We start from the raw sequence: 17,275 nt of genomic DNA, 5'->3' as shown, positions 1-17,275 counted from the left end.
GACAACATTTCCACCTGCCAATCGGAGAGGTCGGCTATACACTCCCTGCCAAGGCTTCGGATAGGTTGTTGTTTTAACAGCGGTATCTTCTCCCCTCCAACTGTTCAATCAGTCCTGGCATTCCTCAACCCTCTTCTAATAGACAAGCTTCTGGACTTTGTAGGCTTGAACTTCATTCTTGCCCACATTATCAGCTCGTTAAGGGGCTTGAGGAGGTGTCGTGCATGGGGCGGTCTGTAGGATGGTTGTCACGTCATCCATGTACCCTCTCAGGGCGCGCAGTCTTCCTCCTGATGGTGACCTAATCCCTCTGGTGACTTGTCTTGCCCCGATCAGGATGACTATGAATGCCACTGGGGAGATTGAGCAGCCCATATCTATACCAACTTCCAACTGCTGCCAACCTGTCATCATTCCATCACAAGGGAAGCACACGTTGAAATTGCTGAAATACTCTGCGATGATGGAGGTGACGTAAGCTGGAATATGGAAGAATTCCAGTGAGAACTCGACCAGCTTGTGCGGTACTGAATCGTACACATTTGCCAGATCTAGCCACACTACATGCAGATCACGCTTCTCCCTTTTGGCACGTTGTATCTGCTCCCAGATCATGGCTGAATACCCAATGCATCCTGGGAGCTCCGCCTTTTGACAACTTGTGTCGATGTAGTTCTTGCTGCTCAAAAATCTGGCCGTTCTTCTTGCGAGGACTGAGAAGAAAACCTTCCCCTCCACGTTCAACAAGGCAATGCTTCTGAACTGGTCAATTGGTGGAATTCTGCTCCTTGGGAATGAAGGTTCCATATGCCTCCTGCCACTCCGCTGGTATGCATTTCTTTTTCCACACAACCCTCATTAACTTCCACAAGATCTTGGTCACCTGTGGACAGTTCTTGTACAACTTATAGTGGAGCCGATGCTGATCTGGCCTTTCTGAGCACATCTCTGAGCTCCCTTAACTGTGGTGGGAGGTGTCAAACAGGGTCCTTGGGGGGTTTGGACGTTATTATTTTACTCTATTCTTCAAGGGTTTAACGGGAACTTGACGTTTGTTCATACACATAATGATCAAAAATATTGAATTATGTATTTTTTTTAACCCTGTGCAAAATAAAGAAAAACATTTAAAAGATTAAAAATGTAAAAATATAATTTTATTAATATTACACATTTCAGAGTAGAGTAACTTTATTGATCCAGTATTTACTGTCATTACATTTGAGATAAAGTGAAGGAGAAAAAAAAACAGAAGGCAACACAAAATACCCAGAAGACACTGGGAAAATAGTGCAATGGAGATAAAATACGTCTACAATAATAAAGGCTATATAAAAAGAAAAATTATATAAAAATGTATTGTATATATAATATAAAGAATATATATACTGTGTTCTTATATAAGGATATATATATATTTTGAGGTGGGGGCAAGGAGAGATATACATATTTCCATACGTACATATTTTCAGGTTACCCCACATGGGGTCACGACCCCAAGGTTGAAAACCCCTGATTTATTGTAAGAAGGGACCAATTAAAAAAAAAAAAAAACATATGTAACTAAATATTGATCCAAACGTGGAAAAATGTTAAGATTCGTGAGTTATTGAGTAAAAAGATGGTGTATAAACACAAAATAATCACCGTAAGCATCAGGTGAAATAATCAAATGTTTCCTGAGGATTTATTTAAAGCCGTTTTTTAATTAAGAAGAATAAAAATCCTTTGGGGGCGGAGTCGCCTTTTACGCCCCGCCCCCTCCGGTGCTGCTACTCGGTGTGAGTACCGGAGGAGTCCACCGGTGACGTACAGTCCTCCACCCGCCATGCCGCGGACACAGCATCCACCCTCCGGGGGCGCGCACTGACCACTGGAAGCCCCGCAGCGCGTCCCCGCGGCACCGCCCGGTTCTCCCGGTAAATGAACCGGAGTCTATCCCGGTTCTCCTGGTTCCTCTGGTTCCTCTGGTTGATGGTCTGCAGCACAGGCCGCAGATGGAGACGGTGATGGAGAGAGAGAGCAGCAGCGCCCTGGGGGGGCTGTTCCAGACCACCATTGGAGACATGAAGGTAACACACACACACACACACACACACACACACACACACACACACACACACACTGGGTTGGAGGGGCGTGTCCTGCAGCTGTTGCACAAAAACCAGAGGAAAAAAAGACGCAATCACTGCTGTGCGCGACAAAAATAATGCTGATGATCATTAATGCTGATGATCAGGAGGAGGAGGGTGTGAGGATGAAGGTGCAGCTTTCTGTGGAAAACGATAAGAGATCAGATTAGATCAGATCCGATCAGAGGGAGCCTCAGAATGGAGCTGTGACCAGGGGCACGTCTAGGAAATCTTGGTTCGGGGGCCACTGCAGAATCACAGGCTGATTAAGGTGGTCCAGTAATAAAACAACCTGTTTACCTTAAATGATTTATTGATTTGCATCGTGTACATTTCCTTTATATGTTCAAACAATAAAACGTGATACATCAGAAATATGATATACAGTAAAATAGTATGTGTGAGTGGATCTAATGCTGCTGCTCATTGTAACATTAACTAAAAGAAAAAACATAAAACCTTATACATGTTTATAGTTAAATTATGTAAATCTACTGCCATGAAACTGTGATTAGGAAAGTGTAAAAAAGGAAAGAGTTCTGACCTGATTTGAAAATATTAGTTGCATCAGTAAAATAATACCACAATCACACAGAATATTACATTCTTTAGACTCATTTTGGTTCAGACTGACTTTAAATCAGAAACGTTTCATTGGCCAAGTACAGTATAAACAATATGAGGAACATGACTTAGTGGATGGTACGAAAACACAAAACAAACCCTATTTGTTCCCATGGAAACCATTACAGGACAAACTGTGTGATTAGTGATGATGGTGTGAATACCATTGGTTAAAGCTGCAGTACTCAAATTATTTTCTTTAATTAAAAAAAACATTGTTATTAGCATCATATAGTATATCGTGAAAGTAATGATATCTGAAAGAATCGTACGTCTCTGTGCTGTCTGTGCCTTATAATTAATTATTGTATTTAATAAAACCCCTCCAGCTCCAATCAGTGGATTTAGAGAAAGGAGGGGTGAGCAGAGCCCACCAAGGAGCCTCCTCATTGGCTGTCGCGATATATAGTGAAGCGTGTGCACGGTGCAGACTTGTTTTCAGTAAAGCATGGCTGCCAAACACCCACCAGCAAAGATGACTGTACCTGTGCTGCTGTTACTGTATTTACTGCTAAAAAACCCAAAAAGAGAAAATCAGAGGAAGAAAAGAAAGATGTTTGGATTCTTCAGACTGTCAGCGTTCAGCGCAACTTCATGCACTCAGAGGAGGAGACTGGGAGGGATTATCAGAGTGGGGGGCGGGATTTACCCAAATTCACCCATGTCCGTCTGTCATGGTTCAAGACTGAGCTCGTGTAACTTTTATCACTGTTTCAACAAAAAATGTATTTACAAGCTACACTTTAATTAGTCTGGAGTGAATCTGGACGGGGTGGACCCCTTGGCCCCGCCCATGGCGGTGACCGAATGGATCAATAAATAAAACATCCACTCATATTTACTAATTAATCATCTGTTCCAAAGCTTTTCATCCACAATTTAACAGTATTTATTATCAACAGACGTAATATGTTGTACTCAAGTAGAATTTTACTATTGATTGAACTTAAACTAAGAATATTCTCACAAATTTAAATTTAAAGCCTATTTTTACCATTTTTCTACAACTACACCAAACTCACCATATTTTAACCACTTTTTCTTGCCATGTTTTTGCTCCTTTTAATGTATTTTTACTACATTTCTCACATTTCTGACACTTCTACATCACATTTCCAGACATGTTCATCACTTATCAACCATTTCTACCACTTTTACACCTAATGTCACAGATGTTGATCCATTATTGTCACTTTTAACCTTTTTTCACCATTTTTCATACTCATTATTTACCAGTTTAAACTAATTGTTCCAATATTGACACTTTAAACTCTTTTCATCAATTTTTCTGTCTGTTTCTGTCCACTTTAATTTGCAACTGCGTGCGTGTAAAATAACTGCCTCCATCAGTGCACTGGTGTTATGGACGAACTGGTCTGTGTGATGTCATCAAACAAACGGTGACAAACAGGCCCCTGGTGCTGATGCTGCTGCTGCCTCCAGCTGTTGCCACGGTGACTGATGGATGCTGCGACCCTGTGTGTGTGTGAGATCCTCTGCAGCTGCTGCTGCGTTACCGTAGTAACAGTAACTAGGCAATGACGCTTAGCATCTCTGACAGGAAATGGAGGGACACGCCCACTGACCACACACAGGCACAGTTTGTGGTTATTATTGAAACACATTGTTTTTATTGTAGTTTTGTGTCATTTTTTCATCTTTTGTGTTTTTTTTTTTTCTTAACATTTTGTTTTATCTAGTTTGTGGATTCTCTGAGTTATTTTATTTATCATGTCAGGATATAAATCATTTTTTGAAGTTAGTTCACTGAAAAGTCCCCTCCAAAATAAAAGCATTGAATCATTTTCAAGCCTTTTGACTCTCAAGCTTTTCTGTCGACTAGGTTTAGATTGTTTTGTGAATTGTTTGTATTTCTTAAAAATCTATTTCTTTATCGAGTTTTTTATATTTAGAATTATGTATTTTTATATTTTTATTGAATTAATTGTTCACTTATTTGTGTCTCTACAGGGCAGTTATCCAGTGTGGGACGACTTCATCAGCAAAGCCAGCAAACTACAGTCACAGCTCAGGTAACATAGGTTAGCATTAGCATTAACATGACTACAGTCACAGCTCAGGTAACATAGGTTAGCATTAGCAATAGCATGACTGCAGTCACAGCTCAGGTAACATAGGTTAGCATTAGCATGACTACAGTCACAGCTCAGGTAACATAGGTTAGCATTAGCATTAGCATGACTACAGTCACAGCTCAGGTAACATAGGTTAGCATTAACATGACTACAGTCACAGCTCAGGTAACATAGGTTAGCATTAGCATTAACATGACTACAGTCACAGCTCAGGTAACATAGGTTAGCATTAGCATGACTACAGTCACAGCTCAGGTAACATAGGTTAGCATTAGCATGACTACAGTCAGCTCAGGTAACATAGGTTAGCATTAGCATGACTACAGTCACAGCTCAGATAACATAGGTTAGCATTAGCATGACTACAGTCACAGCTCAGATAACATAGATTAGCATTAGCATGACTACAGTGACAGCTCAGGTAACATAGGTTAGCATTAGCATATGACTACATTCACAGCTCAGTTAACATAGGTTAGCATTAGCATATGACTACAGTCACAGCTCAGGTAACATAGGTTAGCATTAGCATATGACTACATTCACAGCTCAGTTAACATAGCTTAGCATTAGCATATGACTACATTGACAGTTCAGTTAACATAGGTTAGCATTAGCATATGAATACAATCACAGCTCAGGTAACATAGGTTAGCATTAGCATATAACTACAATCAAAGCTCAGGTAACATAGGTTAGCATTAGCAATAACATATTACTACATTGACAGCTCAGGTAACATAGGTTAGCATTAGCATATAGTACAGTCACAGCTCAGGTAACGATCAGTTAGCATTAGCGTAGGACAGTGATGTACAAAAAGGATAAATGAAGGAACTTTAACGCGGCCAACAGTGATTGATAAGTTGTCATTAACGTGTCCGACAACATTTTTGAACGTAACACTGATTTAAAGATGTGAAATGGTTTTTGATGTTGTCTGCTGTGTTTCCAGGGCGACCGTTGTCACGGTAGCAGCGTTCCTTGATGCCTTTCAGAGGGTGGCAGACCTCGCAACCAACAGCCGAGGAAAGACTGAGCTTTAAACTAGTCAATGCTCAATGGCTTTGATTAAGAATCACTTTGTTTTGTGCTTTTGTTCTGATTTTGTAACATTGTTGTTGTTTTAATGTCATTTTGTTGCTGTTTTGTGGTTATTTCATTGTTTTGTGTCTTTTTGTCTTTTTTTGTATGTCATTCATTTGTGTTATTGCAACACATTGTGTACCTCATTTAATTCAGTATTTTTCTATGTTTTTGAGTTGCCAGTTGCAGTTTTGTGTGTTTTCGTTTCTAGCTTTTATTGTGGTTTTGTGGGTTTTTGGTGTTGTCTGTGTATTTTATTGTGAAGGGGATTAATTTCAGCAGCAGATTAGATTTCTGTTGGAAACAGGAAACAGTTTAGTTCTTTTTTTCCAAACAATAATTTTATTATTTTATAATGTTGGTCATATTTTTGTTGTTTTGTGTTCTGACATAATTAGTTAGTGTGTATTTCTACAGAGTTAGTGTGTATTTCTACAGGGTTAGTGTGTATTTCTACAGGGTTAGTGTGTATTTCTACAGTTAGTGTGTATTTCTACAGGGTTAGTGTGTATTTCTACAGGGTTAGTGTGTATTTCTACAGAGTTAGTGTGTATTTCTACAGGGTTAGTGTGTATTTCTACAGGGTTAGTGTGTATTTCTACAGGGTTAGTGTGTATTTAATTCATTAAAAAGAGGTGAAAGAACTATTTTTATCAGTGAGAGCTGATGTGTGTCCGACACAGAAGCTGTGAATTATTGATCAGTTGATCGACCTTTAGTGAATCCTCCGTCACCAACATGTGCAGAGACGGCAACTTTTATCACAGCAGGGCAACGGCAACGCTTAGTGTGAAGTTTCCTCAAGAACGGAGCTTTTATTCAAGTTATTTTGTTTGTTTTGTGTAATTTATTGTCATTTTGGATCATTTTGTTGTCGTTCTGTATATTGTTTTTCATTTTGTGTATTTTTGTTGGTGTTTTGCGTTTCATTTCAAATCATTTTCATGTAATTATTTTCTCCTTTCTTGTAATTTTTGTTTGTATTGTTTGTTTTTATTTTTGTTGGTGTTTTGCGTAATCTATTGTCATTTTGTGTGTATTGTTGTTTTGTGTGTTTTTAAGTCATTTAGTGTATTTTTGTTTGTTTTTTGCATAATTTAATGGAATTTTGTGTAATTATTTTCTCATTTTGTGTAATTTTGTTTTCATTATGTGTATTTCTGTTGTTTTGTACATTATCACTCATTTTGTGTGTGTTTGTTGTCATTTATTGTTTATTAATGTTCTAATTTCCACTGTTTTAGAAAGAATAGAAAATAATAATAAAGTATATGTATAATACATAATCTGAATGTATATAATAATGTGTTTTAGGAGGAACCAGAGATATCGGTTCATCTCTGACCAGGATGTGTTTGAGGCATCGCAGCATCGAGGCCAAGCTACGACAGTTCTCCATGTAAGTGTGTGTGTGTGTCTGTGTGTCTGTCTGTCTGTCTGTCTGTCTGACCCCTCGTCTCCATGGTAACCTTGTCTCCAGGGTGTTTCTGGACTGTCTGATCAACCCACTGCAGGAGCAGATGGAGGAGTGGAAGAGAGCGGTCAACGTGTTGGACAAGGAGCACGCTAAGGGTTAAACACATACACACACATACACACACAAATTCAAACACTTTCACTGCACAACTTATTCACTCATAGATTGTTGTCGTTGAACGTGTTTTGTCTCATTTTGTGTATTTTTGTGTATTTCTTTTGTGTTTTTGTTTTTGTGTTCTCATTCTGTCAGTTTTTTGCGTGATTTTGCACTTACTTTGTCTATTTTTTCATGATGTTTGTGTTATCATTTTGTTGTTTTTAAACTTATTTTGTGTATTTGTATGTTGTTTGTGTGTATTTTGTACACACACACGTGTTGTGGAACATATTTGTTGAAGTGCGTTTGTTTTTTTGTGGTCAGAGTATAAAAAAGCTCGTCATGAGATAAAGAAGAGGTCGTCAGATACGCTGAAGCTGCAGAAGAAGGCTAAGAAAGGTTAGCGTCTGCTAGCATGTTTCTGCTCCTGTTGATGACAAACGTTAACGTTGTTTTCCTCTCTTTGTTCTCACCACGATCGTCTCCAGCCGATGTTTTTGGTAAGTTTCGGTTCCTCCTGGATCCGCGTTGATCTGTCACTGAGTCACTAAACACCTTCTTCTTCTTCTTCTTCTTCTGTGGTGGTTTTAGGGCGGGGCGACCTACAGCCTCAGCTGGACGTGGCTCTGCAGGACGTGAGCGATAAAGTTGTGATGCTGGAGGAGATGGAGAAACAGGCTCTGAGGAAAGCTTTAGTGGAGGAGAGGAGTCGCTTCTGCTGCTTCGTTTCTCTGCTCAGGCCTGTAGTGGTCAGTAGATGTCAGTAGATGTTTGTGGGTGTGTCTGTAGATGTGTGTCTCACACTCACACACATGTTGTGTGTGTAGATATCTCACTTTTTTTCCTCCTTGCTCTCAGAGGAGCCTTGCTCTCCTTGTTTTTCCTGCTTGTTGCTCTTTGTCTTGTTTTTGTCTGGTCTTTAATCTAACAGGAGCCTCTATCTGCATCCTGATCCTAAATCTAAATCATGGAATTCACCTGCTGGCCAGGGGTGGTGAACTCCAGTCCTCAAAGGCTGGATTCCTGAGACTTTAGATGTGTCCCTGCTCCACCTCACCTTATTGGATATGAATGACCAGGAACAATAGGGCTGGTAGTCAATGTTGTGACTTATCTTCATTTGGCCTGAGATGAACAGCCTGTTGTCTAGGTCTGTTTTTTCTCCACACTCTTCCATGGATGGTATGTTGATTCCACGCTCTGAACTTTCCTTCACTTTCCCATGAACACCTGGGATCTTCGTCTTGATTAACGAAATCTCAAGGTCATTTCTACGGCAACGCCGTCCCACGTCATCGGCATTGGAGACAAACTGAGCGAGACTGCAGCAGAGTCTCAGAAAACAGGCACACGCTCACATGATCACTCCCACACTTTCAGCAGCAGGAGGCGAGGCCGTAAGGGCGGCTATGCGCCACCCTGTGACTGACCTGTGAACTACAGATCCTAAAGACCCCTCCCCCTGGTGCTAACGTGCTGTTGTATTAAATTGAATGTACGCTGAGGAGGTTTTTTTTCTAGTTTTATACTGTCCTCCTCAATAGGGAACCAGTTTAAAGCCTGCCTTTTCTCCTCCTGTTGTTCTGCCACTTTTCATCTAAAACACAGGGCGCCGCCCTTGTGGCGACCCACAGTTCTCCCGCTCCTGAATGAAATTTTGTGACTCTGTAACATGTCCAATGGCAAATAAAGATTCTGACTCCCACCCATGTTGTGCGTCCCCAGGAGGAGGAGATGTCTATGCTGGGTGAGATCACACACCTTCAGACTCTCACTGACGACCTGAGGATTCTGACCATGGACCCACACAAGCTGCCAGCCTCTAGTGAACAGGTTGATTCCCACGGTTTATCATCACTGGACTAACTTAACCAATCACCTAACTAGCTCTCTGTGTGTGTGTGTGTGTGTGTGTGTGTGTGTGTGTGTGTGTGTGTGTGTGTGTGTGTGTGTGTGTGTGTGTGTGTGTGTGTGTGTGTGTGTGTGTGTGTGTGTGTGTGTGTGTGTGTGTGTGTGTGGCGTGTGTGTGTGTCGTGTGTGTGTGTGTGTGTGTGTGGCGTGTGTGTGTGTGTGTGCGTGTGTGTTTCAGGTGATCGTAGATCTCAAAGGCTCTGAGTGTTGTTGGTCATTTCAAACTCCTCCTTCATCACCAAACTCCAGCGTGTGCAGGTAGTGATGATGATGATGATGATGATGATGTCACAGCGTGTAAACAGAGGCCGTGAGCATGTTCTTCCTCCTCTTCCTCAGCAGTCTGAACAGCGTGACCAGCAGTGACTCTCGCTCTAGCGGCTCTCTCTCTCTCTCCCACTCTCCTTCCTCTCACTTCCGTTTCCGCTGCTCTTCCTCCTCCTCTTCCTCGGCTCTTCCTCCTCAGACCAACACTCGTCTGTCGTCCGTCTCGTCCCACGATTCGGGTTTCATCTCCCACGACGCGTTCACCTCCAAACCCTCGCCGACCGCCACCATCCACGACCGACTGATGGTGAGCTGCGTTCAACGCACAACGTTATCCATTCAACGCACAACTTTATCCGTTTAACGCACAACTTTATCCATTCAACGCACAACTTTATCCATTCAACGCACAACTTTATCCGTTTAACGCACAACTTTATCCGTTTAACGCACAACTTTATCCATTCAACGCACAACTTTATCCATTCAACGCACAACTTTATCCGTTTAACGCACAACTTTATCCATTCAACGCACAACTTTATCCATTCAACGCACAACTTTATCCATTCAACGCACAACTTTATCCATTCAACGCACAACTTTATCCGTTTAACGCACAACTTTATCCATTCAACGCACAACTTTATCCGTTTAACGCACAACTTTATCCGTTTAACGCACAACTTTATCCATTCAACGCACAACTTTATCCGTTTAACACACAACTTTATCCATTCAACGCACAACTTTATCCATTCAACGCACAACTTTATCCATTCAACGCACAACTTTATCCATTCAACGCACAACTTTATCCGTTTAACGCACAACTTTATCCATTCAACGCACAACTTTATCCGTTTAACGCACAACTTTATCCGTTTAACGCACAACTTTATCCATTCAACGCACAACTTTATCCATTCAACGCACAACTTTATCCGTTTAACGCACAACTTTATCCATTCAACGCACAACTTTATCCGTTTAACGCACAACTTTATCCGTTTAACGCACAACTTTATCCATTCAACGCACAACTTTATCCGTTTAACGCACAACTTTATCCGTTTAACACACAACTTTATCCATTCAACGCACAACTTTATCCGTTTAACGCACAACTTTATTCATTCAATGCACAACTTTATTTGTTTAACGCACAACTTTATTTGTTTAACGCACTACGTTATCCGTTCAACGCACAACTTTATTTGTTTAATGCATAACTTTATTCATTCAACTAGCGATTGACCAATATAGGTTTTTAGGGCCGATGCCGATACCAATTTTTTTTCCATCAGCTTTCTGCCGATTTTCTTGAGCCGATATTCGGAGCCGATACTACTTTTGCTCGCTCAAATTACATCATAAAAATTACACAATGATAACAAATGGTACGAGTCTCAATTTTTAAAAAAGGAACATTTATTGAAATTAACAAAAATGACAAGTAAAAAATATTTAACAAATATTAAAAACAGGTGATGTAGAACAAGTAAACATAATACATTCTGAAAATATATATTTAAGCATAAATAAAATGACACACACTATTGACCACAGTAACAAAAATACACTATGATCAGATCTAACTTTTGAGTCTTTTCCACACACAGGGAGATTCATAGACATTATTAGTGATTTAGGAAAAGAGAAATGTAAATAATCACCAAATAACAAAAAAACTTTAAAGTGTCACTTATGATATTGAATGTATAAGAGTTTAGACTCCTGCTGATCAGTGTTACCACAACAGAGGGCGGTCATTTACACGCCCCTCACTGAAAGCTTATACAGTAGTCCCTCGCTATATCGCGGTTCCACTTTTTTACAGTGCAATTTTAGATGCATTTTTTACAGCGTATGAACGCGCATTGTGTTCTGCGTCCTGATTGGCTAATGCTGCGTTCACCCACCAGCGACACATCCAACACGGTGAGTTTCACTGGCTGCTGAAGCGAGAAGCTGAAGGTCATAGTGGAGGAAACCGACGCTCTGCATTTCCTACCGTCAGCCTGTTCCTCTTTTTTTCATATGTCTGACTGACCTCACTGATTACCCTCTCACTGGGAACAGAGGACAGTTTGTCAAAGCTCTCCTTCAGTCAGCGCAGTGCTCTCATGTATCTCCAGACAGGTCGTTAAATACAACTGCGACGCCGACAACACCACGAAACACCGTCGGTATTACTTAATCCTATGACCAGTGTTCGTAACAGCTACCGTATGAATACATGTAGCCACAATGACGAGCAGTTTTATAGACGAGGCATTCGACATTCCCGTTTACCATTTGGACCCAAAAACTTTCTTAGCGTATAGTTTCAAATAAAACACATGTAGAACATGTATTTGGTGTTCATGTTTCCACTTTTAAATTGTACGGTAATATTTCGTCTAAGTTAAACAGTTAAAGGAACGCTTTGAAAGTTTAAAACTTATCGTTGTGTTGGAGAGCTTCCTCCACCGTTCTCCTAGTGGGGGACGGGCTCTGCACTCTGCATTGCACAGCAGCCTCTCCAGCAGCAGCAGCAGCCTGTGGAGGTCTCTCTGTATATAATGGGTTCGGCCAACGAAGCAGCCAGCATCGGCCGATGCCGATACACGTAAAAAAATTGGCCGATTAATTGGTCGATCACTACATTCAACGCACAATTTATCCGTTTAATGCACAACTTTATTTATTCAATGCACTAATATTCAAACTAATAGTTTATCTGCTGTGGTTTGGTAGGACTGGACAAAAGCGGGTCCGTACGACCATCCTGTGCTGAGGAAAAACAAAGAGAGGAGAGAAACTACAGATCCCAGCAGCCACCTGGGCACTGCTGATGTCACAGCAGGGGTGGAGCCTCCAGGGGTCAAAGGTCACATGGTGACTTCACCAAAAGTCAGATCGGTTAGTTTTAAAGAAATCTACTGTCTAACTTTTAGGAATAGGAATATGTTATTTACTCATACATTAATAAAAAATAATGTCTGTGTGTGTGCGTGTGCATGATCCAGCAGGCGGAGCGTGACACTCACGAGGAGCTGGTCCGGGTCCTAGCTCGAGGTCTCCATCTGGACATCCATGACTCCAGCAGAGACTCCCTGCAGGGATCCAGTGGTTACAGCAGCCAGACCAACACGCCGTGCTGTTCTGAGGATGCCATTCCCTCACAGCGTACGCGCGCGCGCACACACACACACACACACACACACACACACACACACACACACACACTGAGAGTGGCTTTAGCATTGACAGCCTTCGGTTCAAAGTTCTGAACTGATTCCATGTTTCTGTTTCCAGTGTCTGACTGCGACAACTTCTCCGTCGTTGCGGATCAGGACGCGGAGCAGCAGCCATCGACGACGGACTTTAACAAGTCCTCCATCGTCCCCAGAAACAGTGACATTATCCAGTCCTACCGTCGCATGTTCTCATCAAAACGTCCCGCCTCCACGGTCGGTGCAACCCCCCACTCATCCGTTCCCGCCGCCACCCCCGGGGTCGCGACCATCCGGAGGACACCATCCTCCAAACCCAATCTGCGTCGCCCCAACCTCAGCCTCGGCCCCATTCCCATCAGGCCCCCCATGATTCCAGTCAAGACCCCCACCGTGCCAGAGCAGCCGGGGTTCCCCTACGGCGGACCTCGGACCCCGACCACGCCCTCGTCCCCGGGCGACGATCTCAAGCTGGTGTCATCCAGGTCCGCTCCGTGGGAGTTCCAGCATGAAGAGTCAGATCCTCCCACGCCTCCGCCACAGCCGGGCAGGTGGGGGTCGGAGCGGGAGATCCGTTTTCTCCCGGAGCTCCTGGAGGAGGCGGAGTACGGGCAGGTAGAGGACTATCTGGTGGCTATCCGGCGAGGAGTCAAACTGAAGAACACGACGACTAACGACCGGTCGGCCCCGATGATTCACTGAGGCTCCTCGGACTGAGAACCAGTTTGTTGGAGGGACACGGAACGGTTGAAAAACTGCAAGAAAAAGCTTTTGAATAAGTGCCATAAACTAAAGCACGTTATGATTTACTATGTTAGACAAACGAACGGCGTATTCCCAAACAAACATTCCGTTCCTTGACTGTATCAACCCCCAGGGGGGCGCAAGTGTCAGCCAATCCCACCCTACATGAACTCAACCTCAGCCTTGGCCCCATTGCTATCAAGCCCCCCACAATCCTGGTCAAGCCCACTAAAGAACAAGGGTTCCCCTACAGCAGTACTTAGTGTCCCTGGGTGGGTATGCCCCATCGCAGACCGGTGGGCGTGCGTCTGAATTAAGCTGAAGAAAGATGACGACTAACGATGGATTGTTCCCGACGTTTTACTGAGACCGCTGTTCGGACTGGGACCAGTCTGTTGGATGTACACGGAATAACACAAACACTGCTTAGAACAAGTGCCATAAACTAGAGGTAGTTAGAAGTTACTACGTTAGACGGGTTTGTTTTAGCAATCAGATGAGAAATGGAGGTCAAGAAGAGGAGTCACGACCAATCGGTCCAGATGATTCACTGAGACAGATGTTTGGACTGGGATCAGTTTGTCGGAAAGACACGGAACGCTCAGAATAAGTGCCATAAACTGGAGAAAGTTTTAAGATTCTCGAACAAATCTAAGTCAAGAAGACGAATACTGAGCTATTGCTAAAGCTTTTTAATTGAAAAGAAAACGTAATGATTGGAGACGTGCTCAGAAAGAGTGCCACGAGTGCCATAAACTAGAGACAGTTCATCACGATAACTATGTCCCACGTGAGTTTTTTGGCGATCCAGCCAGGAGTCAAACACAACATGATAACTACGTAATTTCCAGATTATAAGTCACGACTTCTTTCATTTAAAACTGAGGGTGCGACTAATAACAATGTGACTTATATTGGATCCAGTAGTGCCACCTAGTGAGTAAAATGTGAAATTAATGTAAGTGTTATATAACATAATGATGTGATTGGTAGTAACCGTGGCTCCTCTGATTGTCTGTGAGAAGAAAAACAGAATAACAGAAACAAAAAACAGAATGAACTTCCTGAGACATGAAAAAAATTATTATTCATTATTTTTAGACAAAATTGAGCAGAAATTACAATCTGACACTGAATATAGCCTGACATGTAAATATCTATGACACAGACCCCCATGTTTTAGGACAATATCACTCATTTCCACCATATTTTTTACTGTAGAACAGGTGGACTAATGTTAGCTTAATGTTAGCGAGTGTAGTTAACGAACGGACGTCAAATCTGGCGTGTGTTCCTGCTTTGTACAAATATGAAATTAATGACAATAGTTAACTCTATTTACCGTATTTATTAGCATGTTTGGAATGATTTGAGGAAGTTTAACTGCCTGTAATGAGTCTGTTTAGAGAAAGACGAGGAAACAGAAATGTGTGAACTGAGAGAGAACCACAGGTTGTGGAGCGTAGCTTTTACGTCCCTGGAAAGAAAGAAACTTGTATTCTGGAAATTACAGTAATTTGGCGCTGAGTCAGCTCAGCTGGAACCAGTAATGTCATGTTTAATGGTTGTAAAGCTGCTGTAAAAAGGCTTGGAATGAGTTTGCACTTTCTAACTTACTTACTTTGTGTGTGTGTGTGCGTGTGTGTGTCCTTTGTGTGTTAGCTGTCTGTCAATGTGTGTGTGTGTGTGTGTGTCTATGATTGTGCAGGTTTTTAACTGACGTGTGTAGCCGACGCCCCTCTGAGCGAATGACGCTGAATGTTGGAGCCTGAAGAGAGAGTGGTGTGTGTGTGTGTTGTGTGTGTGTGTGTGTGTGTGTGTGTGTGTGTGTGTGTGTGTGTGTGTGTGTGTGTGTGTGTGTGTGTGTGTGTGTGTGTGTGTGTGTGTGTGTGTGTGTGTGTGTGTGTGTGTGTGTGTGTGTGTGTGTGTGTGTGTGTGCGTGGGCGATTTTTTCTTCATGCTGTAGATGTTTGAACTAAAGAAATAAAAGATTTCAAAGCATTTTGTGTTTTTGTTGTTTTATTTTTTTAAACACTTTTTTTTACAGTTTTTCTTGATTGCTTTGATGCAGCGGTTGACTCAAACTTCACATACACACACACAGTAACACACACACACACACAGTAACACTCATGGTCAAAATGACATTTTTTTTTACAAAAAGCTCTAAAGCTAAAATATTTAAAATATGCAACTAAAGCAAATTTTGCCTTCAAACAACACATGTTGTAAACACGTGTGTGAGCTCTATAAATAAAATTATTTATTATTAGCTCTAATAATCAACCATTACAAAATAAAGTCACAAATGCTTTGATGAAAATTGTATTAATTCCACTGATTAATTGATTGATTTTCAAATTGTGGCTGAAAATGGAAATACTGTAATTATTACACAAAATACATGTAAACCAAAATAAAATATGAGAATATAAGAAGTTAATAAAATAAAATCAACGACAATACAGCATAGAAACCTATTACTGTAGAGCAGTACATATATTTATTTATTTATCTGAATAATATCCAGGAAGTTTACTATTGTTTAAAAAACACCACATCCAGGCAGGACACATTGAAAACATATTTATTATGTTTATACATATATAAAAATAGACATTAGATTTTTACAATGCACTTATGTACCAAGATTAATTAAATAAATATCTAAGAAAGTCAGAAACCATAAGTTGTCATACAGTTTGCTGTGCTGTATGGGGATGCTCCAATCGCTCTGAAAAAGGAGGTCAAATGTTTGGCTTCAGAGAGGATGTGATTAATGTTTAGCATTAATCAGCAGGAGAGATCTATATATAATAATAATAATAAACAGGATTATAACAATAAAGATATCTGTGAGGTGATCATATTCAATCAGTTCATTTGCACTTTTTCCACAAATAACACAATTGAAAAGCTTATTGTTTGATTAAAAAAAAGAATATATGTATCCTATTTGTGTAGATAAAACTGTGTGAAGTAAACACTGTGTATCTGATAATAATCCCTTCATTTTTTAAGAAGAATTTAGAAATTTTTTCTCTTTTTTCAACATGAAAACAACAGCAGTGGATCTCACAATGACAAAAAATTATAATAATAGTAGTAATAAAAAATGTAAAAAAAAATAAAATGTACTATTTTAGAGGGGGATAATGAACTAACATGCCTTAATGCACACGTTAACGGGTTTAGATGCACTGATAATAATAATAATAATAATAATAATAATAATAATAATAATAATGTCTTACTGTTCAAAAGTGCATCACAAACCGTCTAATCCGCTCGAGCTCCATTGACTACAATAGTAAACTGATCACTTCCGGGAACTATTGAGGCTCCATGAGCCGCCATTGTTGTAAAAAAAAAGAGTCATTGAAGTGAACGGAGTTGACGCTACTCTCTATATATACGGCTCTGGTGAGCTCCTCCCTCCTTCCTGCTAAGGGGAGGGGCCATGTGGAAGCCCCTCCCACTTGTAAGTGTGCACACCTGATTGTGTTAATGACTCTAACCTGTTATTGTGGAGCTAATGCAGTGGCAGCAGCTACATTAGGACCGAACTTTAATGAATAAAAACTGTTTTTATGTTTGATGAACATCTCATGGTAAGAATCT

At 41.1% G+C, this 17,275-nt stretch overlaps 1 protein-coding gene across 3 annotated transcripts; it reads left to right on the top strand.

Annotated features, from left to right (window-relative positions):
- Window positions 1-1,759: 1,759 nt before the first annotated feature.
- On the top strand, window positions 1,760-15,419 carry LOC114460963 (metastasis suppressor protein 1-like). Of its 3 annotated transcripts, none has more exons than XM_028442871.1 (14): window positions 1,760-2,072; window positions 4,728-4,789; window positions 5,808-5,881; window positions 7,253-7,337; window positions 7,419-7,510; window positions 7,839-7,913; window positions 8,003-8,014; window positions 8,106-8,263; window positions 9,240-9,347; window positions 9,604-9,683; window positions 9,768-9,999; window positions 12,432-12,596; window positions 12,704-12,863; window positions 12,993-15,419. In XM_028442871.1, exons 1-14 carry the CDS (start codon window positions 1,998-2,000, stop codon window positions 13,610-13,612), a joined length of 1,998 nt encoding a protein of 665 aa, XP_028298672.1. In that variant the 5' UTR covers window positions 1,760-1,997; the 3' UTR covers window positions 13,613-15,419. The 3 variants fall into 3 exon arrangements, with proteins under 3 accessions (XP_028298672.1, XP_028298671.1, XP_028298670.1); XM_028442870.1 differs by having other exon boundaries at window positions 9,765-9,999; window positions 12,707-12,863; XM_028442869.1 differs by having other exon boundaries at window positions 9,765-9,999.
- The last annotated feature ends 1,856 nt before the right edge of the window (window positions 15,420-17,275 follow it).

The sequence above is a fragment of the Gouania willdenowi genome, unplaced genomic scaffold, assembly GCF_900634775.1.
Source record: "Gouania willdenowi unplaced genomic scaffold, fGouWil2.1 scaffold_85_arrow_ctg1, whole genome shotgun sequence".
NCBI lineage: Eukaryota > Metazoa > Chordata > Actinopteri > Blenniiformes > Gobiesocidae > Gouania > Gouania willdenowi.
Note: the sequence above shows the minus strand (reverse complement) of the source record. Positions and strands in the feature narration are given on the sequence as shown.

Excerpts from the sequence above, each read along its gene's own strand:
- LOC114460963 (XM_028442869.1), top strand. The coding sequence starts at position 1,998 with ATGGAGACGGTGATGGAGAGAGAGAGCAGCAGCGCCCTGGGGGGGCTG. Across the intron at positions 7,338-7,418 it reads AAGCTACGACAGTTCTCCAT|GGTGTTTCTGGACTGTCTGA; the intron begins GTAAGTGTGTGT and ends CCTTGTCTCCAG. Across the intron at positions 12,597-12,703 it reads CTTCACCAAAAGTCAGATCG|CAGGCGGAGCGTGACACTCA; the intron begins GTTAGTTTTAAA and ends TGCATGATCCAG.